This window comes from Uranotaenia lowii, unplaced genomic scaffold, assembly GCF_029784155.1.
Source record: "Uranotaenia lowii strain MFRU-FL unplaced genomic scaffold, ASM2978415v1 HiC_scaffold_744, whole genome shotgun sequence".
NCBI classification, from domain to species: domain Eukaryota; kingdom Metazoa; phylum Arthropoda; class Insecta; order Diptera; family Culicidae; genus Uranotaenia; species Uranotaenia lowii.
The window spans coordinates 1-25,000 of record NW_026598694.1 but is presented as its reverse complement, the minus strand read 5'-3'; the positions used below and the strand labels follow the sequence as shown (position 1 = coordinate 25,000).

General features: G+C 35.3%; 3 protein-coding genes across 3 annotated transcripts; 2 read left to right on the top strand and 1 right to left on the bottom strand.

Annotated features, from left to right (window-relative positions):
- The first annotated feature begins 17,894 nt into the window (after positions 1 to 17,894).
- LOC129760731 (NADH dehydrogenase [ubiquinone] 1 beta subcomplex subunit 5, mitochondrial) lies at positions 17,895 to 18,694 on the top strand. Its single transcript, XM_055758389.1, has 2 exons — positions 17,895 to 18,001; positions 18,151 to 18,694. The coding sequence occupies exons 1-2, from the start codon at positions 17,905 to 17,907 to the stop codon at positions 18,621 to 18,623; spliced, it is 570 nt and encodes a 189-aa protein (XP_055614364.1). The 5' UTR covers positions 17,895 to 17,904; the 3' UTR covers positions 18,624 to 18,694.
- A 763-nt stretch (positions 18,695 to 19,457) lies between these two features.
- Positions 19,458 to 20,238, bottom strand: LOC129760732 (autophagy protein 12-like). The gene is made up of 3 exons (XM_055758390.1): positions 19,997 to 20,238; positions 19,770 to 19,906; positions 19,458 to 19,710 (listed from the first exon to the last, which is right to left on the bottom strand). Exons 1-3 carry the CDS (start codon positions 20,100 to 20,102, stop codon positions 19,588 to 19,590), a joined length of 366 nt encoding a protein of 121 aa, XP_055614365.1. The 5' UTR covers positions 20,103 to 20,238; the 3' UTR covers positions 19,458 to 19,587.
- A 258-nt stretch (positions 20,239 to 20,496) lies between these two features.
- On the top strand, positions 20,497 to 23,324 carry LOC129760730 (protein KRI1 homolog). Its single transcript, XM_055758388.1, has 4 exons — positions 20,497 to 20,710; positions 20,789 to 22,284; positions 22,366 to 22,535; positions 22,597 to 23,324. Exons 1-4 carry the CDS (start codon positions 20,584 to 20,586, stop codon positions 23,249 to 23,251), a joined length of 2,448 nt encoding a protein of 815 aa, XP_055614363.1. The 5' UTR covers positions 20,497 to 20,583; the 3' UTR covers positions 23,252 to 23,324.
- Positions 23,325 to 25,000: the final 1,676 nt, after the last annotated feature.

Genomic DNA, 25,000 nt, shown 5'->3' with positions numbered 1-25,000 from the left:
AAAAATTTACTGTGTAAAAGTGAATAATAATGCTTTTACGAATTATTTGAATAGATAACTGGATTTTAAGATTTCCAAAGGTTTTCAAAGGCTTTGAAAGGGGGATTTAAAAGATGCGCCTCTGGCGTTAAGGAATTTGATATTTGAGCTGTAATTCTTTACCAAACTACTTATTTTCTTCATAAAAATGACGTGAAATGATGAAACAAACATTCGGGATTAATTTTGAATCAGAAAAAAATAGGTTGGAAATCAAAAACTTTGATTTTGTTCAGTAAACCACACTTTTTCCAGTTTCAAGTCGTAGATGGCAGCACTATCTTGCAGGTAAAGCCAAATTTTGTCTCAATATTGATTTTCCAGGCTTATTTAGGCCTATATTCTTCATTTTGAGGTATTTTCCCATCTCAGTTTTGTGGAAGTTCACGCTGCAGAAAGCCGGTACATGTATTTATTTCTTGACCAAAATCATCCAGCAAACCCTAATAAATCCTGGATATTCGAAAATGAGCATGAATACTTGATTTATCCGTTAAGCAATTCAGAACAAACTGTGGAAGAAAATTTTTGTAATTTTCAATCATTCTTATTTTAACAAGCAAAACACATGGTGGTGCTATTCTTTTTGCGCTCACTGTATGATCAAAATGACAGAATAAACAAAAACGAAAAAAATACAAAAAAATGGAAAGAATACAGAGTTTACAAACATTACTAAGTTTACAAAAGTGACAATATTGACAAAAAATACAAAGATGATTCATAAGAAAAAAACAGCAAGAACAAAAATCATAACATTATATAAAAATAATAAATGGAAAAACATGTTTAAATTTACAAAAACTACAAAAATAATAGTCAAAATCCTCGAATCAAATTACATCAGACCTCGACATTTTATGCATCTTTGAGTCATTTGGCATCATAAACTTTTGGCGATAATGTTTTAATTTAAGGTCTAATTATGGAATCAGAAGTCAGGCAATGTTACATAAATAAGTTTTAGTCAAAGTGTTTATTTTTTTAGGCCAAACAAAAAATAACCAAAATATTTCCATTCTCAATTCTAAAGCTTTCGTTTTTTGGGGGACACCACGTAACATAATACAATATAAAACATTCATCGAAAACGATGAGATAATTGAGAACCGAAGCACGTGCCTCGCCACATCGTAGGTACAATCCATACATATCTTATGCTATCTATACTGTATGCAACCCGAGAAGAAAAGCCAAAACCCATAAAGGTGATCATTTATCAGCTCTCGGTAAAACAGCAAAAACATAAACTTTGATACATGTACGAGAACATAGGAATACCCTTCCGAATGAGGTTCATACTCTGTGCGAAATTTATGGCTATCGGGTCAAACTTCCGGAGCGATTTTGCTCGAGTTTTTTTCTGTTCGCTTTCTTCAACTGAGCATTATTTTATGGTTGGTATATGGGATCGCATGTTTGCATTTCAACGACTGATGCTGGATGAACGATTGTTTTTTTCCTGCTCTTTTCATCTGTTGCTTCTGATGGCGTTTTTTCTTCTTCTCAGCGGAATAAACTTTGTTCGCGCGTGTTACGATAACATGTGTCATTTGTTGGGTGACATTGAGATACATATGTATGTATCTGGGGGAGCTCTTTTTTTAAGTATGAATTACGATCATAAGACTTTCATTTTTATAATGTGATCATTAGACTGCCCCAAATTTGTATGGGAAATTCAAAACCCGTGAAATGTTATGCGCTGCAGGCTAAAATTGATCCTAGGCCTAGTACAAGATCTCATGCCTGAAGCCTGAAGTTTGTATGGGATTTGAGGACATTTTGTTCGGGAGAAACATGAAAAACCAGTTTTTCATCAATAACTTTAGTTCCCGTCGGTCGATTTCTTTTGAATACGGTTTTTCTTAAAGCCTAAATTATGAAAAATATTTCATCCGAAGACTGCATTTCTATAAGAGTTAAGATGAAAAAGTTATTAGCCTTCAAAAATGGGCTAACTTTTGTAAGGATGGTATGCATCACTGTTAATGAGTCGGGGCGGTCGAACATATGTTTTTTTTCCTTTATTATAGAGACTTTCAGCCTCGGGCTGGTTCGTCGGTCGAACATATTGACGCCTCATCAACAGTGATGAATACCACCGTTAAAAAAATTAGCCCATTTTTGAAGCCTAATAACTTTTTTATCTTAACTCTTATCGATATGCAGTCTTCGGATGAAATATTTTTCATAATTTAGGCTATAAGGAAAACCGTTTTTGAAAGAAATCGACCGACAGAAACTAAAGTTATTGATGAAAAACTGGTTTTTCATGTTTCTCCCGAACAAAATGTCCTCAAATCCCACACAAACTTCAAGCTCGTTGAGCGACCCCTTCCCGTGATCCGATCTGGTCCAAATTTGGCATGAGATCTTGTACTAGGCCTAGCATCAATTTTAGCCTGCAGCACATAAGTTTTTCAAATGTCGGGTCATTTGGGGCACTCTAGTGATCATCCTCCTTATTGAACTAAAAACAATCATTCACTCTTTCAAAACTACTTTAGGGGTTGTCGGGGTTGTGTTAATAATTGATGTGTATTTTTCTGGAATTTCTAGAACATGTTTGGGGAATTATTAGTTAAGCACTCGCACTATAAATAGCATTTGAAAGTAAATGTAAAAAATACGGTAACAATTTTCAAGACCTATTTGAAAAAAAAAAACTAGAATTGAAGATTTTAAAATTTTGAATAACTTTCCACTTTTCATAAGACAAAAAAGCAACAATTCGGGAAACAGACAACCACTTCATCACATCATACCACTCTCGCTGAAGTATTATTCGAAACTGATAAGCACGCCACATACAAAGGTCTGAATGAACTCGGCTGAACCCAACAACGTTCGTTGGTGCCTCATTAGTATGCCGCATACTTAGTAGCAGCTGATGATCGTGATCTTTATTGGTGAAAAAGAGGAAAGTTTCAAGCGAGCCGGAGAATAGTCAATAATATAGTCAGTGCCATGATGGGGCGGGATGTTCGCAATACCAACTAAACACTTAAGAAGCACATTACAGCAGAGCCTATTGGAGGATCCATCTAAAAATTGGTCTCACACAAAGTTGAGTTAGATTTTATACTTTGCTCCTCAAAATAAAAAGCATTACAACCTCTGACTTTATGGTTCAATTGCTGCATGTTTTAAGCCGTCTTGTAACAAAAGGCAAGCTACTTAAATACCTACCTCTCTAGCCTTTCATTTTGCACGGTTTTAGCAATGGCTCACAGCTAAACTGTTGACAGGTGACACGAGTTTGAAAAGTATAAGAGAGTTCGGCGGATTTTGTAATCATGTTAGGAAATCAAACTAACTTACAGCAACTTGAAAAAAATGAAAAAAATATCCGACTCCATTATTGAAAAATGAATATTAACGAAGGCCTACCTTCAAAATGAGCTAATGAAAAGGTAAATTGGCAATACCGAATTATGGTTATGCTGAAATGTTCAAAATTTGGCTTAAAAGTGATTTGATTTGATGCTGATTTTTTTTTTTTTTTTGAAGGCCCGCCACACTCCCCCAAACCAAAAAACTCAATTTGAGCCTCCTGGTAATGGACACATCAGTTCTCGGCACGTCTGGCAGCTAAGATAAAAGAATTTAAGATCGCGTTCAAAATTTACTCATGCCGAGAACTCAATTTTTTTTTTATTTAATGTGCGAGGTGATGTAACTTTAAGCAAAACAAATAACACTAAAAGTGAATCTCAGTGGAAAAAGTTTCCTTTTAAGAGATCCGCTTAGAAAAAAGGGAATTAAATTAAATAATTAAATAACTACTTATACAAATACTAATACTAATACATATAATTATAAGCAAAAAAAAAATTAAAACTTATAATTAGGATCAGTGTTCGGCACGAAAGCGCTAATCCGTTATTCGCTAGTTAGTCCGCTAACTTTTTGTTAGCGGTTTAATTTTGCCGCTAAGTTTGCATTGGTTTAGCGAATTTAAAAGTTCCGCTATTTTTTGGTTCCGCTAAGTGAAGATCGCTAACTCCCATATATTTGTATCATTCTTTCGAATTCTTAGTGATAGAATAAACTTTTTTCCATTAATCAAGTCAAAGTGACATTGTGCATCATTCTGATTGCTTAATTAGATTCATTGGAGGAAAGCGTGCTAGAGTTAGAGAAAAGATGTATTTAGTGTAATTTTTCTCTCTTAAAGCACTTTTTTAGGAACTTTTACAGAGGAAGATAACAATAAAAGGTGTTAAACAGTATAAAACTATTTACAGCATCTCTTCATCAGCATTTGTATTCAAGTGGTTGAGCTATTTACTTTTCACAATACAGTTTTTTAGAGATTTTACAGATCAGTTCATATAAAAATAAGATAAAATCACTATTGTAGCCTTCGTTCTAAGTTCAAATAGAAATTGTATAAATGTTTACGTTTGACAATGCTTCTGCAAATTTGAAAAAGAGGAAAACAGGTTAAAGATTTTAAATGAGGATTCTGTAAAATAATGCCAAAACAAAGCAAATGAATAACACAAAATAATATTTGCAACAAAAATGCATACAATCTACTTTGCACAAAACCGATAAATCGAGTGCATTTTTAACCAAAATTTAAATTTAAAAAAGATAGATATAGCTCCCATTTTCCACATTCTGTTCTTTTGCTCTTTCTTTAATTGTTCGAAAATCGTTTGTTTTTATTTATAGAACACAGAGACTCGTTAAAACTCGTTAAATCTTTGGCAGTTTTTGTTTTGTTTATAAAATTAGAAAATACGATCAATTTATCTAATTTTAAATTAAATACCTGAATTTTCATTAATTCCCCCTTGGGGAAAAATCAAAAGGGGGAAGAAAAATTTGATATTTTTCCGGCCTTCATGTTGGTAAACAGTTAGCGATTAGCGATTAGCGCTTTAAGCTTAAAGCGATAACTTTTTTGGCACATTTAGCGTATTTAATTAGCGATCGCTAACTTTGTTTGAGTTAGCAATTTAATTAGCGGCGCTAATTTTTCAGTTAGCGATGCCGAACACTGATTAGGATTGATTAAGGAAAATATATAAAAAGCTGGCTAAGTTGTTGGTCGCGTATTAGCTAATATTTCTTTAAAATGTTGTATAGATTTGGTCTTAAAAGTGTTCCGACTATTGGTGTTTTTAATATGCTCTGGAAGGTTGTTATACTTTGTAGGACCTATAAAAGAAATTCTTCGTTGCCCGAGGCTAGTAAACGATCTGCATCTTAAAAGATGATTAGCTTGCCTAGTGATATGAGAACGTACACCGGTAGTGAACGTCAAATTCTGTAAATTATTAGAGGAATTTAAATTGTCAAAGACAAAAAGACATGTTTGTAAATCACATAGTTGCGCTAACGGTAAGATATTGTGAGATCTGTCAGAGTAAAGTAATTTGGAGGAGTACCAGCTGGGAAGATTAAAAATCATTTTTAAACATCGGTTTTGTAATACTTGTAGCCGAGAGAGCAAAGATAATGCTGCTCTACCCCAGACAGCTACTAAATAATTTAAACGAGAGTGCACAAACGCGTGGTAAAATTTTAAAATGACGTGACGCGGAACAAAGTTTTTCACTCTCCATATAATTCCACTGAAAGATGATATTTTTTTTTGCAGATTATCAATGTGATGGTGCCAGGTTATTTTTTCGTCTAGTAGGATTCCAAGATATTTAAAATAAACAACTTTTTCAACAACATCATTTAAAAAACTTGGATCCCTGTGTGGTTGAATCTCTTTTCGTGATGAACGAAAAATCATGTATTTAGTTTTCGTGAGATTGAGGGTAAGTAAGTTGGCAGAAAAATATTGCTGTAAGATCACTAAATCTTCCTCCATATTTTTGATAATGGTGTGTGGTCATTTTTCCGGGTAAAAGAGAGCCGTATCGTCCGCAAAAAGACGTGGTAAACCATGAAGTGGAAGTTTGCTTATGTCGTTTATGTATAGTAGGAATAAAAGAGGTCCGATGTTGCTACCTTGAGGGACACCAACTTCAAGGATCTCTGAGGAACTAAACGCATCTTCAATAGAGACCAATTGTTTTCTACCGATTAAGTAGCTACGGATGAGATCATTAGCAATGCCTCGGATACCATGATTTCTTATTTGTCAACATCATAAAATGATCCGATATCGTCTAGCGGATAGGCTGGCGCGAGTCTGGTCTTGGTATGCCAGGCGTACTGGGTTCGATTTCCGGTATAGTCAGAAAACTTTTGGGTTCTAATCCCATAAGTGGCCGACAGGTAAGATGTATTTCCTTTTATAACTGTCTATATAATGAGAATGTGAACACATACTTAGGCAGAAACTGCGGTAAATCCGTGCACCCATGGTGAATAACCAACATACATTTCATATTTGTCAACATAATTTGGTACAGAAAAGTTTCTGTAATATTGTTAACATTATTTTTAAGATAACTTAGACAATTTTAAGATCTTGTCATCATTAGCATAAAAAAAACAAAAGATTATTGAACACTTCGTTTCATGAATTAACTAATTTGCAACAATTTTTATAATGAAAAAATTATAAATCGGATTTTTTTTTTAATCTAAACATCATTTTTGTTACTTCTTGGTACAAAAACGTCTACAAACTCTGCATAGAACTCATTTTGAAGCTAGGGATGGCCACACGATTGGTTTGTGCCATGCAGATCAAAAGAATACTGCTATTTTCTACCTTTTTTCGAGTCATTATTTTTCTAAGGAATGCAATTGTTCTGTTATCCCGTTTTTGCATGGATTCTTCCAGGTTCTCGCTTCTGGCTTCTATTTTGAGATGTTTAGCAAGAAATAGTAATTCTTAGTAAGGTTGGAGAGCGTGTCCAGGCATCTGATACTGTCATATTCAATCGAATTTAAAGCATTTAAATTTTAAAGCACTACTGTAGTGGAAGTGCTTGGGAATTATGATAATGAGGAATCTAAATTTCTTTATGAGAATTAACGGTAGTGTGATTGATGATGATAAAAGCTAAAAAGGGACAGATGGAAAAATACATTGCCATAAAATATAAAACCATAGGATATAAAATTACCACTGATAAACTGATACAACTCTGAACCACATTTCCATCAACCTAAGGTTCGTGTCTTAACTGCTTAGTAAGTGATTAATACACCACTGGTTGTGATGGCGCTAGCATTTTTAGAGAATATACTCTTTAGATTATCTTAATTTTCTTCAATTTTCCCCTTTGGACAAAATTTTCAAAAGTTCAAAACACTTTAATAATTATTTTTTCGCCTTTATCAATGTTTTTTTTTCTCTTAGTGAGAACATTTAAAGATTTTAAAAATTATAGATGGGTTTTCAAAATTTGAAAAAAAAATTCAAATAGTTGATCCGTGCTAAACAAAAGTTAAGTATGTAATGAAAATGCCTCTTAAAAATTTACCTGCTCATTTTCAACACCTATAGTTTTCTTGTAATCTTCTTCTATCCATCAATATTTTCAAAATCTTGAAATGTTCTCACTAAGAGAACATAAAAATTCATCGTTAAAGCCGTAAAAATTAATTATCAAAGAAAAATCACGGTGATAATCTTCATTAACCCTCCAAAGCCGTTCGGGTCAATATGACCCGAAGCGCACATTTCAAACATCCTTATCATCATTCCAATATACTGATGAACTGGTAATTTTGACAGACCAAGTATGTTCTATGAAAATAATGATCAAATCAACGCCAAAAAATTAAAATTTGAGTTTTGAAAATCGGTTCATTGGGAAATGAAATACAGCTAAGCTAAGCCAAAATTGGATGTCGTTTTTTTAAAGTAAGATTTTTTTCTACCGGAAGATTAGTCATAGCGGTCAACACTTTCATTGGACCCCAACATATCTATACATTGTCGGATAGATGGATTCTTGACAATTTCAAACATTAATAAAACAGTTAAATACAGAAAAGCTGTCAGAAGTTATGAGTATTTTAAAAATAAAATTGATTTTTCGGACTTTTTACTTTCTGGACCAGTTTCGGATAATCTGGTAATATTTAGCAACTTTATTTTGACATGTTGAGTAATTAGAATAAATTACCTAGACAATGAATATAATATCATCAAAATCGGTTAACATTTGCAGCCAGGAGAACGAAATCAAACTACAGTTCCAATTTCCCTGAAACGGATTTTTAGCGAACGGCTTTGGAAGGTTAATGAAGTTCAAAACACTCTTTCTCAATAAGATTGGAATTGATCTAATACATTGAAACTAAAATATTAACTAACTGAGTTACATAAGTCTTCAATTGAATTAATTGAATTTTAATCAATTGAAAATTAATTGATTTGCATGATCGGGAAACGAAGCTTCAGGAATGATGAGCTAGTTGGCGCCAGGAGCCCTTGAGGATCAAAAATTTTCTCCTACGCAGGCAGAGTTATATCAGCTTATCAGTGGCCCATCTTCAGGACGATGTCCGACTGATTACACAAAGGATAATTACAGCTCCAGTTTTATACTTGCTGTAGTATTCGTCGAACGCAATTGGCATTATGCGGTTTTTTGGTTGATCAGGTTGAAGAGAGATGAAATGATCGGACGATCGTCTTCGTTCATCAACGGTTTTTCGGCAGTGCTGATGAACATCGACTCCCAAGCATTCAGATGTGATGTTTTTTGTACAAACTTCTTAAATTTGACCTTTTTCCAATCGATGAAATGGTCAAAATCTGTTGTGGGTGTCGCAACACTCGATTCATTAATCCCCTCATTCTCAACGGCATTTTTGTGTTCTTTGAGACAGACTTTGAATTTACGGCGATTTGACCAATATAAATAGCCGTTCAGCTGCTGCATGGAATTTCGTAAATTCCTGCTTCGTGCCCTGAAATACGTCGTGCGTTATGTGGAAAGATGAAGCCTCACCTTAAAACGGCTAGAGCAGAATATGAAGTTTTCCCGAGGGATCTTTGAGCTCACAGCTGTCCGGATTTAAACCGCCTTGACTACTATTCGATAAAGGTGTATGATGAAACGAATGCCTGATATCCTCTCACCCAAGTATCGATTCTCTGAAGGCTTCCACCTCTGGCCAACCGTGGACTGCAATGTCAGAGGCATATATTCCGAAGGTAGGCCCCGAATCCGACCTCGTATTGAGAGAATATTTAAAACATAAAGAGTGGAATCATGTTGAGTTTATAATACCTTTCCATGCAAATAAGTAATAAGCTGTTAATTTGAGATATCTTGGTATAAAATAAACTTTACCCACTAATAGTGGGTTTGCCAAATCCTGCAAAAAAAAAAGTGAGCCATTCAAGGTGCAAAAATATCAATTAAGCCAGTTTCGGATTCACGGCATTCTGCTTGTTTGAGAATGAAAACTCGTTTTATACAACTTCCAACCAAGATAATTCTCTTTGCATTTTTGCCCAAATGTTTCATAATAAAGGAACATTTGATACAAAATATATTAAAAAAAAACGAAAAATGATAAGACGATTTAAATGTCGATTACTCAAACCAAAGGGAGGATGATTTTCCCATGGAACTCAATTGCCACAGTTCGATTTGAATCTTTTCCGTCTCACGACAGAGGAGAAGAAATCGATAAAAAAAAGCTCGTCGCCTGCGTTATCCATCATGATGCTAAAATTAGATCGTTGAGCCCGGAGCACAATTTGATGAGATTTGAAATTGTTTAAGCTTGATTTCAATCATCATCATGTTTGTCATTTTAAATGGCGAGTTTTCAACTGGAGATCCGTGGTTCCCTAGATTCAGTCTCTGAAGGTTCGCAAAATTTACCATATCTTATCATAACCGGTGGCTGCTAAATCTTACTTATGTATGTCATTAGAAATTACGCCCGTAAAACCTGTTCACAGAGGCGACAATCCCACTATACCTAATATTGTTTACCGCTTACTAACGGTCAGTTCGTTCCGTCCGCTCGTTCATTCGTTCGTCCGTCTGCATGCAAGTCTGAGATTCCAATCGAGAACGTCTGCGCTGCATTCACCAGCAGCCATACATGCCTAGGAGGTAGATTGTGCGCCAGAGTGTGACACACATTCTTCATATGTTAAATGAACCGGCCATCAAGTGTCACTTTGAAAGTCCAGTGTCTCCTCCCTAGTAGAATCGTTCGTTGGAGAAGAGTTGGTAGACATTTTGCCGGGAGCCACAAATGGCCGGTGACCAACCACTGACCATCATAGCACTCTCTATCACAGTGTCCATCATCGCTGCTGCTGCTCGATTCCGGTTGGTTGGGTGACATTAATTGCCTAGTCTCGGTCTAAACTTGGTTCTTTCCGGAACTACTTGGAACGATAACACAAATCAAGAAGGCAGGAAGACTCTAAAGGGATATTTTTTAATTCACCAATGCAGGTTTGCATTGTGGAATTTCGTTCCCAGTGTCCTATTTGAATCTGATCAAATCCATTGTTTCTATCGTTATGTCAAGTGATTACTGCATATTTGATGATACGCCGCATGACCACAGAGTATGATTTATTTTTCATAGCTTAGTTTGATGTTTTTGTTTTAAAGTGTTTTAATTCAAATCGACCAAAATTCTTCCACAGAGGTGTGTTCGTTTTTTGTTGTAGCGTAGTCAATTGAGAATAATTCCAGGTGAAGTTCTTCCACAGAGATATGTTTGTTAAAGCATGAGACGTAATGTTCGCCTTAAAAAAAGGGGATCCGTAATCCGCAAATGTGCTTTGAAAATAAGTTATAAGAGGGTTAAATGCTAAGCTACCTTCAAACAGCACACTTAAAAGAACTTCTCAGTAATCTTCAGGATCAATACCATTCGTAAATGTCACGTAATGGGCCAGCTATCCCGTAAGTCTTATCTTATGAAAGTAACGGCTTGGTCTTCCAGTCTTTCGACTGCTTTCTTAAGTGATGATAATAATAAAATTGCGACGTTCGAAATTCCAAATATGATAACTAGACTAGACCTTAGTTATATGCAATGATTCGTGCATGCAAAGGCTGCTAATGTCTACAAGAATGAAAGAACATGAGATTCTGATTTCAAAATACAAATGGATAATTTATTTCATTTGTTCTTTTCTTTATTGCTTTTGTCAGACTTTTTTTAACTGATTTGTGGATGGAAAAGATATTGTTTTCATGAATCGTCCAAAATTCTATAGAAATCGCATTTTTAGGTTCATGCCTGAAATATTGTACCTCGCGTAACTTTTGATCCCATCGATAGAACTTTTCAAAAACTTCAGACATACTAACTTTATTCAACATTATTTCAATTATTTCAACAATCACTCTGCAAAATTTAAATAAAAAGTTAAAATAATAAAAGAAGAAATAATAAAGATGACACAAGTTCACAAGAAATGCAAAAAAACAAAAATTATAAAAATGAGAAAATGAATGAAATGACAAAAACGATTGAAATTCTTAAATAACAAAAATTTAAATGATAAAAATAGCTTAGCTTAGCTTGATTCAGAACTCACATCCACCTAAAATCATTGAACTCGAAACATTTTTTTTTTATATACAGACTCCGTTCGATTTTGGCAACATCCGTGAAAAACCGTTCGTTTTTGGAAACATAAAAAACGGTTTTTTGGCACTTTTTTTTATTTCAAAATAATTATAATTTATTAATTTGGCCTTGACAGATTTTAGCATGAAATTGTTTTATTTGGCCTCATTATATTATTTTTAAACGATAAACAAAAATTCCATTTTTAAAAGCTTAAAACTAATACAATTATGCCAAATTAAAAAAATAAGATTATGTTTTACATCAATGTTGATTAATTTAAAATTTAAATAAAAAAAAATGCAAATAAAAACGTTCAATTTTGGCAACATTGGATTCTGGCAACACAAAATTTACGAGCGTGTAAGAATGCTTCAAAAGTTTCAAAATCGTCTTCAAATTTTTAATTTGATCCTGAGCTTCTGTCAACAAAAAAATGACAAAAATTGTAAAAATATGACAAGAATGCCAAAATTTAAAAAAAATGTCAAAATTGGCAAAACGGACAAAAAACAAAAATTGATAAAAAGACAAAATTAACTAATATAACATAAGTCAATTTTGTCATTTTTATCATTTTTTGTTTTTGTCGGTTTTGCTAGTTGGTTAATCACAAGAATCACAAAAATGATAAAAAATGACGAAAATGAAAAACACGAAGAAGTTACAAAACGAAATGACAAAAAAGTTACGTCACCTTAGTAACTTTTTTTTTTTTAATTTTTGTCAATTTGTAATTTTTGTATTTTTGTCATTTCTGTAATTTTTGTCTTTTTTTTTTTCTTTTTTTGCCATTTTTTCATTTTGGTAATTTCTGTCATTTTTGACATTTTCCAAATTTTTAACATCTTTGTCTTTTTATAATTTTTTGGTAATTTTGATCAATTTGTAATTTTTTCATTTTTGCCATTTTTATCATTCTTGTCATTTTTGTTTTTTTATGTTATTTCGTTATTTTTGTCATTTTTTGTTAGTTCTGTTTTTCTTTCCATTTTGTCATTTTTTTCACATTTAATTTTCTTTTAAATCTTTTTTGTCATAGATAAAAAATATCAAGAAGACTTGGCAATTTTTCACGCTTTGTCCAAAATTAAATGAACAAGCTAGGCAGTAATCGGGCTTAATATCTACATTTTAAATATATTTTGTAGGTACCTACTTATGAATTTTATTTGCATCCCTTGGCTCTCTGATGCTAAACAAAGCATCGATTAGTACAGCAAAACTCTCATAATGAGTTATTTCCGAGATGTTCGTGACATTGTTCAAAAAAGTTGAACTCCATTCCTTGAATTGCATGCTCAACTCAGACCTTCAAAACATGTTCAACCTAGACCTTTGTTCGCTTTCGATTCTTTTTTTTTCTCTTCTCTGTTTTGCATCCCCAATTATGGTAATCATCGTTTATATCAATTTTAAATCGTCGTGCTGCTCTCCACTTCATGACAAATAAAAAGGCATACCAATCCCACGGTTGATATTTTTCTCTCTGGTTCCAAAGTCAACCGGTAGGCAACTATGCCTACCTACAAGACGACAACGAGCTTCAAGATCTGAACTTGGGCATGGTGAACTACTATAACGAACAGCAAAAGTCGAGGGTAACAACTGCAGATCGAGACTTAAGAAATGCAAAAGAAGTTGGTAGGTACCTTCTTACTAAGCGGAAACCAAAATTCTGATACACTCACCTGGAAACTTTCCAGCTCCTGGCCCGGGCATATTACTGACGAAATTATTCTTCTGCGATTGTCCATAAGAATCCATGATGCTTTGTGTTTTTTCCTCTTCAATATTCCGGAAGTGAACGATGTGTCTTGTGTCTGCCACGCAACTTACAGCAGTCAGTTGTGTATTGTCTATTCACAAGCAGCAGTAGCACTTGATGAGGAATTATAACGTTGCTCCACCGACAAAGTTCTCTCGACAGGGCAACAGACAATCATTTGCTGTTACCCTTGGTGCGAGATAAGCGGGAGTGACGAGTAGGTGAAAATTGAGCACATCAACGGTGTTTATTCGTTTCGTTTCTTCAACAACATCCGCGATTTCTGTTTTCGGAATTGATGACCGAGAACTGTGTATAAGAGTAAATATTTGCTCCTGCTGGCAATTTACTGACACAAGTGTGTCGCTTCTTCGTATAACACGTGTTCACTTTTATCGTATTCTAATTAGGGATGAAAAATTTATATTTTTTAAGAATACTTTTTCCCAAACGTTGAACGAAACCCTTTCCCTTTAAAAGTGATCTTCAGAAACCCATTTTCCGCCAACTTGAATCTTCATTCACCTGTGTTTATTACCTCATCTATCGTGTAAACTCACCCATTGCACACATTCGAGAACAAGTGGGTTCATCATGGATATCACATGCCTACGACGACGAATCCCACACTTTATGGTTTTGGCCGTTCACCAGTTAGTTGGTTTGGTACCAGCTGATGGTTCTGTTTTGTACCTACTGTACACAAATGGCCTGGCCTGGCCTCGCAACTACTCATACACGGTGTTTGATGCTAAATAATTTATCATTCACTTTTCGCACGGACACGGTTCTTGGCAAAGTTTGACTGACTGGCTGGGTGGCAGGAAAAAAAAATCGGGAATTCTTCGTTCAAGGTTTTTCCTTTATGAACTCTGAAAAAAGTAGGTTGGGTTCACTTTAAGTTGTTTTGATTATTTAAAAGGTTATCAGTTTGAGAATAAGTTATTTACTCAAAGATTTAACATTTTAACAATATAATATGTCTTGTCCTATTCGAATTAAATCATTATAAAATGCAGTATAAAGTTGAGTGAACTCATGTTTAGCAAGAAAACCATAACTTTATCAAACCCATCAGTTGATTTGGAGTTTAAAACTTGTTTTAAACTTTCTAATATAAAGACTTATGTACATTGTAATTGAACGTCTTATTATAAATAATTAGAATAAAACTAATAGATCTAACAAGGTGATTTTAAATTAAGAATTAACCATAAGTTTTAGGTAAATTATGAATTCCAAATAAGGGTTCAAATTAATTTCTGTTCTAGAATATAGACTGATTTCTGAATGAACACAAAAGTTGGACCCAAATATTCTACTAACCGGACATCCGGATGTTTCAGCGCTTTAAGCGCTTTTATTCAAAATTGAAAAAGCATTCTTTAGTACATAATTGAATGAATTTTTCGCCATCTGCTTGAATCGAATCGAATCTAAAAAGGCGTTTCAGCGGAGGTGATAAAACAAAACAGGTTTATCCGTTTTCTTCACCGTATAGTGTAGTATCTTTCTGACATTCTGACTAACTATTTTTTGCTCTCTCGCTGTCTCGTGTTATCCAAGTGGGAAGTGAAGGTCACTTTATTCTATAAGGACTGGAACCTGAAACCTGTTTTGGCAATGTCCTACGATACTGCCATAGCGTTCAGACTTTTTTCGATCCGAGGGAGATGGTCCAGAATTTTTCGGTTTTGCCGTTCGCTCCACTACCCTTTCGTGTTTTCCGCCCCACAAGCTTCAAATTATTAAACAATTACGCATCGGTTATTTTTATATCCCCTCCATTCTAGGCACACACAAAATCGAAAGCCAACACCTTTTCCCCAAGATTTGGGCTATCAAAATTTCCATTTTCACCAATCGAATTTGCATTTTCGAGGCGCAGGATGCAGATAGGGAAGGATTTAACAAAACACATCAACCATAGCCGTAGCAAAGAGGGAATTACCGATGATGGAGGAAAAAAACCAATCACAAAACAGGCCGCCGCGATTCGACCGACGACGACGTCTTCTCACACGGACGCTTACTTTTCGTTTGATTTCGTTGAACGCCCCTGCCAGCTGCCTGCTTGTGTGGGATTTGCTAGCTGCTTTTGTGGTGGTTATTCGATTTTCATTCCATTCTTTCAACTTCTTTATTCGCGGCAACGAAGTGACAACGAGTTTCCAAACATAGCGAAAAGAAAAGCGATTACAACAAACCTCCACCACGAACAAAAGAGAGTGGAGACGGTAAAAACAACACTCTTTAAGCGCACGCCGTTCTTGTTGTTCCACTAGATGGAAATTGGTGAAAAATTGGGTGACGAATAGAAAATTTTTGCTCGATTTTATGGGTTCACTTCTAGTTTCGGGTGGAAAAACTGGATGCCCGAATGGGTGGGTGGGCGTGTGGGAAAACGGGACAACAGGGGTGGATTAAATTCGTCATCTCAGCAAACAAACACAGAAATGAGTTATTCAAGCTTTTCCGAGATATCCGCTAATGAACTGATGAAAAAAGGTGAAGAAATTCAAAAGCTTTAAGTATTTTTTAACGACTACGACGATGTAGCCTGGGGCACTTGTAATCCCTTGGTCTAAACAGCCGTTTAAGAACCAAACAGCAATCGTATTGGTGGTCAATTTTACCAGTTCCCACTCAACTTTTTTTTAGTGGGGTTGTTTCTTCACTTACTTCACTACATTCGATTTAATTTTGTTGGTACAATTCTAGTATAAATTATACCCTACAATAAACTACTGATACAGTTGCTATTACCAGGCCATCAAATACAGGAGATGTTCCGCAGGAACAATATTGGATGAAACTGGAAAAAATTGGTGGTCTATTGGTAGGTTGCCAGAATTTTTTTCAGCACGTACCAAGGCTGAAGAAATCCGGGCTATTTTATCTTAAAACCTGGCAAAATCCAGACATTTGATTCCAAAATATCGACCAAAAATACAGGTAAATTTGGTCAAAACCCAAGAATTACAAATCAAGAAAAAAACACTTGAAGATTTTTTTTTTCATCAGTAGTTTTTAAATCGTATTTAAGGCTTTCATAAAACTTTTCATGATTATTTTGATAAAGCTTGCTTAAAAAATCGTTTTGGACGCATAAACAAAAGAAATTACAACACAATTTTTTTCATCTTATTTGTTTTGGCAATGAAAGTGAATAAATCCGGGTTTTTTTCAATGGAATTTTGATTTAAATATACAGGCAAACCAGGATAAAACCGAGAAATCTGGCAACCTTAAGGAACAGAATTGGATCCACCCAAAATAATCTGCACGTAGCTGCTACGTGAAAAACTACATAATTTTTATCCAATTGATATTCACGTAACTTGTACGAATAAAATAAGTAAACGCTCCCCTAATAGGAATTTTCGCTCTATGAACATCACGTACAACTTACGTGAATTCCAAGTACGTTCAACATGTTATGAGGATGGAAGCTACGAAAAATTTGTTAAGCTATTAAATGATATTTGGATCTCTTCTACTAATTTTTAAGTATTTATTCTGGGCAGTAAAATGAAAATAAAATGAATTTATCGTAAATAAAATTTATTTTTAATATCTTTCGCCACACACTACACTTGATTCGTAATCTAAACAAAATGCGGGACCTTTGGCCGGCGAGTTGCTTTGTGGGATCCTGTAGAAAATAGAAAAAAATCAATAATAAAAATAGAAAATTATGATATTGATAAATAATTTACCTTGCGTAATTTCGTTGCGTTTATAAACCCGGACATTATAACCCGGACATCCTACGGTGGGACTCGAACCAAAGAACGAATGACCACCACCAGTTCCAACGGAAGAGCACTTGCAGCCACAGCGATTACTGAAAGATGTTAAATCAAAAATTAAATAGTTATAATGAAGCATTCATTTGCACTTACCAGAAGACATATGGCAAGATTCAAGACGATTGAAAACAAATTCCTTTGTCAACTGACCAAAACATTTTTCACGACGGTTAACAAAATCAACTGGCTGACAAATGCTTTTTCTAATAAGAATTTTCAACCACACGCTTGAGAAAAATGAAAAAATTGAATTCACTTAGACTTTACGTGAATTTCATGTGTCGTCTATGAGGAAGGAATGAAGGTATTACAAAATCACGTAGAATCGATCAGATGCAACAAAATCTTCGTTTACGTGAAAAATACCGTAAAATAAATTTCTAAATTATTTTGGGTGGACCATCGGGATCTGATCCAAAGATCAGTTAATAAATGGTACGGGTGATTCGAATACAGTTGTTAAATGGTAGTCCAAAATGCATGACCTTTGAATTAAATCTGGTAGGCTGTTCTAAAATGTTGATTTAAAATTGGTTTAAATAAGGATTTTTGATCAAGATGTATTTATCACATTTCGTTTTTGCAAGATATATTTATCACATTTCTCAAAATCACCAGAAAAAAGGAGAAAAAATTTTAGTTTGATATGGCAAGAGGGGCAAGAGAGTTCAAGTGAGTAGTTTTTATTACGTATGTAGAAACTAAAAAGAAACTCTCAACCCATCCCTGCGCAAAACTCAAAGAACAAAACATGAAAAAGGAACGTCAATCAGTTTTTCGAAGCGATTTCGGAAAATGGCGATCTGGAGCTCACTGGCACGTTCTGCCCAAGTTTCGGCACAGTTTAATGCGTTTTTCCGCAATCCGGTGGTACTGAACGCCACCAAAAATGGTAAGTTGTAACGTTATTTTACCATTCCATATGAATACATATTCATTTGATTAGTATTGTCTCAAGAAACAAGTTTTATTCAACTTGAAGATACGTTATGCAACATGAATGATCGTACAATAACAAAACAAATTTCCAATCATTTCTAGCGCTGGTGCAACAGAGCCGCTCAATGTCCGGACATGGACCGAAAATGTTCACTATCACCCCCTCCCGCTTCCAGTGGCACAAGTTCAAGGATCTATTCCATTACTACATCATGGTTGGATTGATTCCGGTTTTGGGAGTTGTGATGTATGCAAACATCTTCGTTGGACCGGCAACGTTGACCGAAATCCCTGAGGGTTACGAACCCAAGCACTGGGAGTACCACAAGCACCCGATTAGTCGCTTCATTGCACGGTACATTTTGAAGAACCCTCAAGAGGATTACGAAAAGATGCTACACCATCTTTACGAAGAAAAAGAAAAATCTGAAATGCTGGCCCTGGAACAGAAAATCCGAGACAAGATGGCCGAGCGACAGGATTACCAGGCTTACTACTACCGTCCGGTCATCGGAAAGTACCATCGGGTGTCGAAGGAAGCAGCTGACTATCTGGAGTCGATTCGCGGCGATTAAACGGATCGCAAACGGATGGACTAGCGTAGAGCTGTGTACATTGATTTGAGTTAATATATCGTTGCTAGGAATTATGGATTTTTCAGTTTTTTTCGATGACAAATTTCAGTGACATAGAAATAGGGTTTTCTATTAAACTCTTTTTAAGATACTCTAATTTAATTTATAGTCTATATACAAACATTTTAAGAAAATTGATCTGCCGTTCCAAACTAAACTGTCCCATGTGACTTTTGAGTCATTTTCACTTTTTTTTGCTGGAAACTGTCTCTTTCAGTGTTCCCTTTGGAATTAAAATACAAACAAGTATACTTTGTTCTGAACTTATACGAAATTTTCATCAAGGTGGTTGATATTTCGACGCAAGAATGTCACACAAGAGAAAGTTCTATGAAAAAATGCAAATGTTATCAAAAAATCTCTTAAGTAGTGTTCAAACTGCTGAGTATAATGTTATTCACCGAAAAAAAAAACACTAAATTAGAGGGTGGGGGAGGAGCGAGGAGCCTTCTTCAGTGATTAATTCAGAGAAATTTTCTCCAACCCTTTTACCAACACTGGCTCTAATTTTCCGTTTCTGTAGGAGATGTTTTTTTTTGTGCAGAAAACATTGTAAAATGATTAACTTGAACTGTTCACTACGAAAAAACTGTCGGTGAATTTTTAGTTTAAACAAGAATTGGAAATACAGCTAAAATTTCAATCGCGTTTTTCTCGTTTGCGCGTTTTTTCACATGGGACAGTTTTGCTTGGAAAGGCAGTGATCTACTCGAAAGTCTGCTCACCAAAATTCTTAATAATTAACTCAAGGGACCTGTTCTTTCGATTGGCCATGTGCTTATGTTGAATTTTGGGCCGTATTTTTATTTTTTAAAGCTATAAAATGGTATGACTTAGAAGAAATAGTATATCAATAATGAAAGAACGTGGAACACAGCAACTCAAAATGGAATTAATATTACCTTCAACCCCACGCTTGACTCTTGGCGTAGTGCAGCACTAACTTTCCGTTTGCTCCGTAGCATTCGTACAGATTTTTGATTATCTGATCCGGAGATGGCGCAAAGGTTTGATTGATATAGAGGAACTAAAATATAAAAACACAATTAAGTTTCTTGATTTTTTTTTAATCCAAGGATGACTCACCAGTTTCTCACCCGGTTCCAGTTTCAAGTATTTATGAATGAATTTGATGATCGCGCTGATGGGTTTTTCCTGATCGACTGCCCACTTTTTCTGTTTGAGAATGGGCGCGCTTCCCGTTGCATGTAGGATTATATCGACTGAAAATTTTATAGGTTTAGTATAAAAAAACGAAGTTAACAATTCGCTCAACTATCAATATGATAAAAAAAAATCATTCAATCACTTACTCTTTTTGACTTCCTGCTTCTCAACCTTTTGTTCCTGCCCGAGGCTCAGGTTTTCCACGTTCGAGGCTAGCTCTTTGTCAGCAGAGGCCGTGTCCTGTTCAGCCATAACTTTTTGATAATAACTTTAGGTATTCTCCACAACAGTTAGGAAAAAGAATCGTTTTTACGCACAGATTTTTGAGGATTATCGATCCATACTTGTTTACAAATAGAAGTTCAAAAAACCGCAGAAATAATGCTGTAAAACAGCGTTGCCAAACGTTAAAGAGAAATTTCATTCAATACTTAAAATTCAAATTTTGCAACTAATATAGTGTTTTAAAGGATAACATTTTTGCAATAAAAATTCGTTAAGTTCACTTGAAGCAGCAGGAACAGATTTTAAAGGGAACTAAAAAATCTTTTATTTCTTGTTTTGGTTTTCTTTGCCAACTGTTCCAAGAAACGAACGCAGCCACTTTTCCAATCGACTGACAGCATTTTGTTTTGATTATTTCGAAAATATTGCCATCGCTCCCACATGTGCTTAATGGAATAGTTTAAAATTTATTAATTTCGTTGAAAATTTGTTACAATTGGGGTTCATTATGAGTAAAATAAAGTTATTCAACGATTCGGACAGTGAAGACCAAGCGGATTCAATTGAGTTCAAAACAAACAAAAGCTACGCCAAGCACTATGACGAGTTTCGTCGGAAGGAAATCCTCGGACAACGTAAGTACCTACCTAGATAATTTTTAAAACCTTAAAACTGATAATAAAAATTGATTATTGAAAATTTTGACATTTAAGTGAAAAATTTGGATTCGGGAGAATCGTCTTCGAGTGAGGATGAAACTACGGACGAGGAAGTTGTCGATCCCGAATTCGATAAGGAATTCTTTAGAACGTTGGCTTTCCTGAAGCGAAAAGATCCGCATAAGTACGAAGAGAAACCTACGTTTTTCGAAAATGTTAAGCCCGTCGAAGAGGTGGCCCTGGAACGGAAACGGAAAAAGGAGAAGCCCATGACACTGAAGGATTACGAAAGAAAGGTCATTCTCGAAAAGGATGGCATATATGAGGATGAAGAAGAACGACCGTTCAATGAGAAAAACCGTCCGGAATCTCCTACGTTGGTTCAAGAACAGCAACGGATTAAAGATGAAATCAAGCGTGCTCTTAATAAGATCGATACGGATGATGAAGAAGAGAACTCAGATGAGAAGGACACAAAAGGAGGGTTGCTCAAGGAACGTGTAAAGAATAAATCAGAGCGTGAACAAGAGAAAGCGGATTATTTACAGTGGCTTGCTGGCCGTGCCGTGGAAGAAGCTCCACTGGAAGTTGTAAAACCTCTGCAACCTTTGAAAGAATTCTGGAGCAATAAGAAACTTTCTAAGGAAGATGCCTTTCTCAAAGATTATATTCTTAATAAAAGATTTGTGGATACTGCAGATGGAGATATTCCAACCTATGATAACATTGTGGCTACATCTGAAGATGAAGAAGAATTAGAGAAGCAAGAAGAGTTTGAACAGAAATACAACTTTCGGTTCGAAGAGCCGGATGCGGAATTTATCAAGCGCTATCCACGTAATGTTGAAGAATCAGTTCGAGTTGAGAAAAATAAACGTAAAGAACAGCGACAGGCTTTAAAGGAACGGAAACAACGTGAGAAAGAGCAACAAAAGCGAGAACTAGAGGAATTGAAGGCCATAAAGCTACAAGAAATAAAGGAACGAATTCAAAAACTGAAAGAAATTGCTGCCACAGAAAACATGAACCTTCGAGAAGAGGATCTGGAATCCGATTTCGACCCGGAAGAACACGATCGAAGGATGCAACGAATGTTTGACGATGACTATTACGGCGTTGATGAGGGCGATCAGAAACCAGAATTCCCAGACTTGGATGAAGAGCTGGGCATAGAAAACTACGACGTAGATAAAGTGCAGGACAATGATCTGGACCAGTCGGAAGCAAACGGCCCCTATTGTGAAGATGACGATTTTATAATGGATGCTGATTACGAAGAAAATCAGAAAAAGGATGCGAGCAAAGAGTTACAGAAAGAGATGTTGGAAGCAACTGCCGGAAGGAAGAAGAAAAAGGGGAAAAAGCTGTCGAAGTTGGCAGAAGTCCTCAGGAAGGAGAAACCTCTATTCGATCCGGAGGACGAGAAGACCTTTGGAGAATACATCGATGAGTACTACAAGCTAGATTATGAGGACATGATTGGAGATACGCCCTGTCGGTTCCGATACGTCGAGACTGTTCCCAACGATTTCGGTTTGTCGATTGAAGAGGTGTGCATATTTTTATCAAATTCATTTCTATAATGTATTTTGAACAATAATAATTATTAAAATATGTTATTCAATTGCTAGATTTTGGCGGCTAACACCAGAGAGCTAAATCGCTGGGCAAGCGTTAAGAAAACGGTCCAAATCCGGCCAAAGTATGCGGAAATGAATGAGGTGGAGGTTTACAAGCGGAAATCGCAAAATGAGGCACTTAAGCGTAAAATAATACCCAGTTTGTTCAAAAGTGAAGAAAGGTAAGTAACGAAATTCTTATTTTCAATATGCCTCTAACTTTCTGATTCTTAAAAATTTCAGTGATAACGAAGATGAAAGTCAGGAGGAGAAACTAAACAAAATTACTAAATTTAAAGCAGATGATGAAAATCCTACAGATTCAGCCGAAAATGGAACTACCGAGGGAAAGAAGAAAAAGAAAAAGAAGAAGAAAAAATCGGAAGCAAATCTTGAAACCGTATCGAAGGTTCCAGAAGACGAACAAACTTTCGATAAAAAATCAAAGAAAAAGGTTGCTAGCAATGAGTTAACAAATGGGCAAACCGAAACTGAGAAAGATTTCGAAATAACAGAATCAGTAGAAAAACAGGTTGTCGAAACAAAGAAAAGCAAAAAACGGAAACGACAAGAACAGGCTGAGAGTACAGAACCTAAAAGGGAAGAACTGCCACCGTTCAAGAAGAAAAAAAGTTTCGATCAAAACCGAAAGGAACGTGGGAAACCCAGCATGCAGAAGGATTCTCTTTCAAATGTCACTGACAGTCGGTTGCGAGCATTCGGTATCAATCCGAAGAAGTTTCACAACAAAATCAAGTATGGCGGGAAAAAGGACGCGGGGTCGAATTCTAATGGTGATGCTTCGATTACTACTGGCGAACAGAAACACCACCGGAAAGGTGGACGCTTCGATAAGAATCATGAAAAGTTCAAAAAGAAACATTGGAAAAGAAAATGAATTTTGTAGATTTTCTTATACATATATAGTTATACCTATGTATCATAATAAAATTTAAAACTATTTTAACAAAAATAAACGGGTTTCCTTCAAAATTTCAAACAGGTACCTTCTCATTCATATTAATAATTGTAATATTTTTTTAAATTTTGACAATTGATCAATTTGCCAAAGAAGTAATCAAAGTTTACAACTTAACAATCAGTCAATACATAAAAACTTTAACTAACATGCGTTTGTTGAAACGGTATTTCTTAAGTATAGTTGAAAGGTTGTAAAAAATGAGTCTTTGAATCTTTTTTCTATTCTATTAACAGTATTTAGAAATCTTTTTTTGATAGAGCTGGATATTAAAACGTCCTTTAAAATCAATCTGTAAATTTTTAGATTATCTTATTTTTCTATTGTTGAACCATCCTACACTTCACATCCAAAAAGATTTCACCAAAGTAGCTCACGACACGACACAACCACTCACAGCATAAAGTACGCAGCCAAAAGAAGCTTTCATAAAAGGCGCGTATAAATACAACGTAAAATAATCGGAAACATGAATGAGATTAACGCGTCATTCACTTTGCTAAATACTTGAAGAATGTTCAATTAACATTCAATTTGTTTTTAAGGAGGTTTAAGTTAGCAGGTTCAAATGAATATCGGGCCGATTCCCTAAAAAACAAACTGATTTTATAGTTACGTAGCTCATGACGGCTCCTTTACCTTTGCTTGATGCCACTCACCGCGGGAGCTTTCGTGCGCAACGGTACAAAAAAAACAAACGAGGTCGTTGAGTTCTGTTCCCGTTCCTTGTCACATTCGAGAAGTGTTCGTTTTCGTTCGCAGTGTGTGGCCGACAAATTTGTAATCTCGTTTCGTCAAATTAATTAGATTATTGTCATATTTTATGATAAATAGTTTCTGTGAAGTGCTCCGTGACGTGATCGTGGTGAGAATTTAGTTTTATTTTCAATTCTCAATCGCAGCTTAGGTGGTAAAACATAAATGGATTTACGACACTAGGATTTTGTAGCAGCTAAGCTTAATCCGATAAGGTAAGCAGCAATTGAATTGCTCTATTATGGTATTGATAACGTTTTATTGCAACGATTCTTGAAAATGGTCACGAGGACGTGGGGTCAAGAAAATCAGTATTTTAACAAAGAGGTTTTGTAATTCAGCCATCTTTCATTGGGAAAGCAGGAAGTTTATTGAGCTTTTGATTTATTTCTTTTGTGTGAGTACGTAAAACATTGAGATCCAGTGAGCGACCACAATAGGGCAGCCAATTGTACAGACATCTCCAATAGACAAGTTTTATGCCATATTCGTTTTCATCCTGGTGGTCGACCGGTTGTGCACCAAGTGCTGTCAACGCGTTTTTTTTATATGAAGATGACAGCAGTTGGAAACGAATACGGCATAATGCCGTAAATAAAAGAAAAGATATAAATGTTTGAAGCTACAAAATACCTATATGATTTACTTAACAGGCCAATCAATTTAGGTATCTACCGTTTAACTGATGAAAATGTCAACGAAATAAGATTATGTCCTAAGTCAATTTATACTATTTGCAAACAGGATCATTAAATGATTTATTTTTTTTATTTTATTTACATAGTATTCCGTCTTACGACAAACTTGACGAACATAATTCCTAAAACTCACTCGGTTCATGGCAACCGTTCTCCAATTTCTCTGGCACCCCACGTTCGCCAGATCACGCTCCACTTGGTCTAACATTATCAT

Excerpts from the sequence above, each read along its gene's own strand:
- LOC129760730 (XM_055758388.1), top strand. The coding sequence starts at position 20,584 with ATGAGTAAAATAAAGTTATTCAACGATTCGGACAGTGAAGACCAAGCG. Across the intron at positions 20,711-20,788 it reads GAAGGAAATCCTCGGACAAC|TGAAAAATTTGGATTCGGGA; the intron begins GTAAGTACCTAC and ends TTGACATTTAAG. Across the intron at positions 22,536-22,596 it reads TTGTTCAAAAGTGAAGAAAG|TGATAACGAAGATGAAAGTC; the intron begins GTAAGTAACGAA and ends TAAAAATTTCAG.
- LOC129760732 (XM_055758390.1), bottom strand. The coding sequence starts at position 20,102 with ATGGCTGAACAGGACACGGCCTCTGCTGACAAAGAGCTAGCCTCGAAC. Across the intron at positions 19,907-19,996 it reads GAAGCAGGAAGTCAAAAAGA|TCGATATAATCCTACATGCA; the intron begins GTAAGTGATTGA and ends TAAAATTTTCAG. Across the intron at positions 19,711-19,769 it reads TGGAACCGGGTGAGAAACTG|TTCCTCTATATCAATCAAAC; the intron begins GTGAGTCATCCT and ends TTTATATTTTAG.
- LOC129760731 (XM_055758389.1), top strand. The coding sequence starts at position 17,905 with ATGGCGATCTGGAGCTCACTGGCACGTTCTGCCCAAGTTTCGGCACAG. Across the intron at positions 18,002-18,150 it reads ACTGAACGCCACCAAAAATG|CGCTGGTGCAACAGAGCCGC; the intron begins GTAAGTTGTAAC and ends AATCATTTCTAG.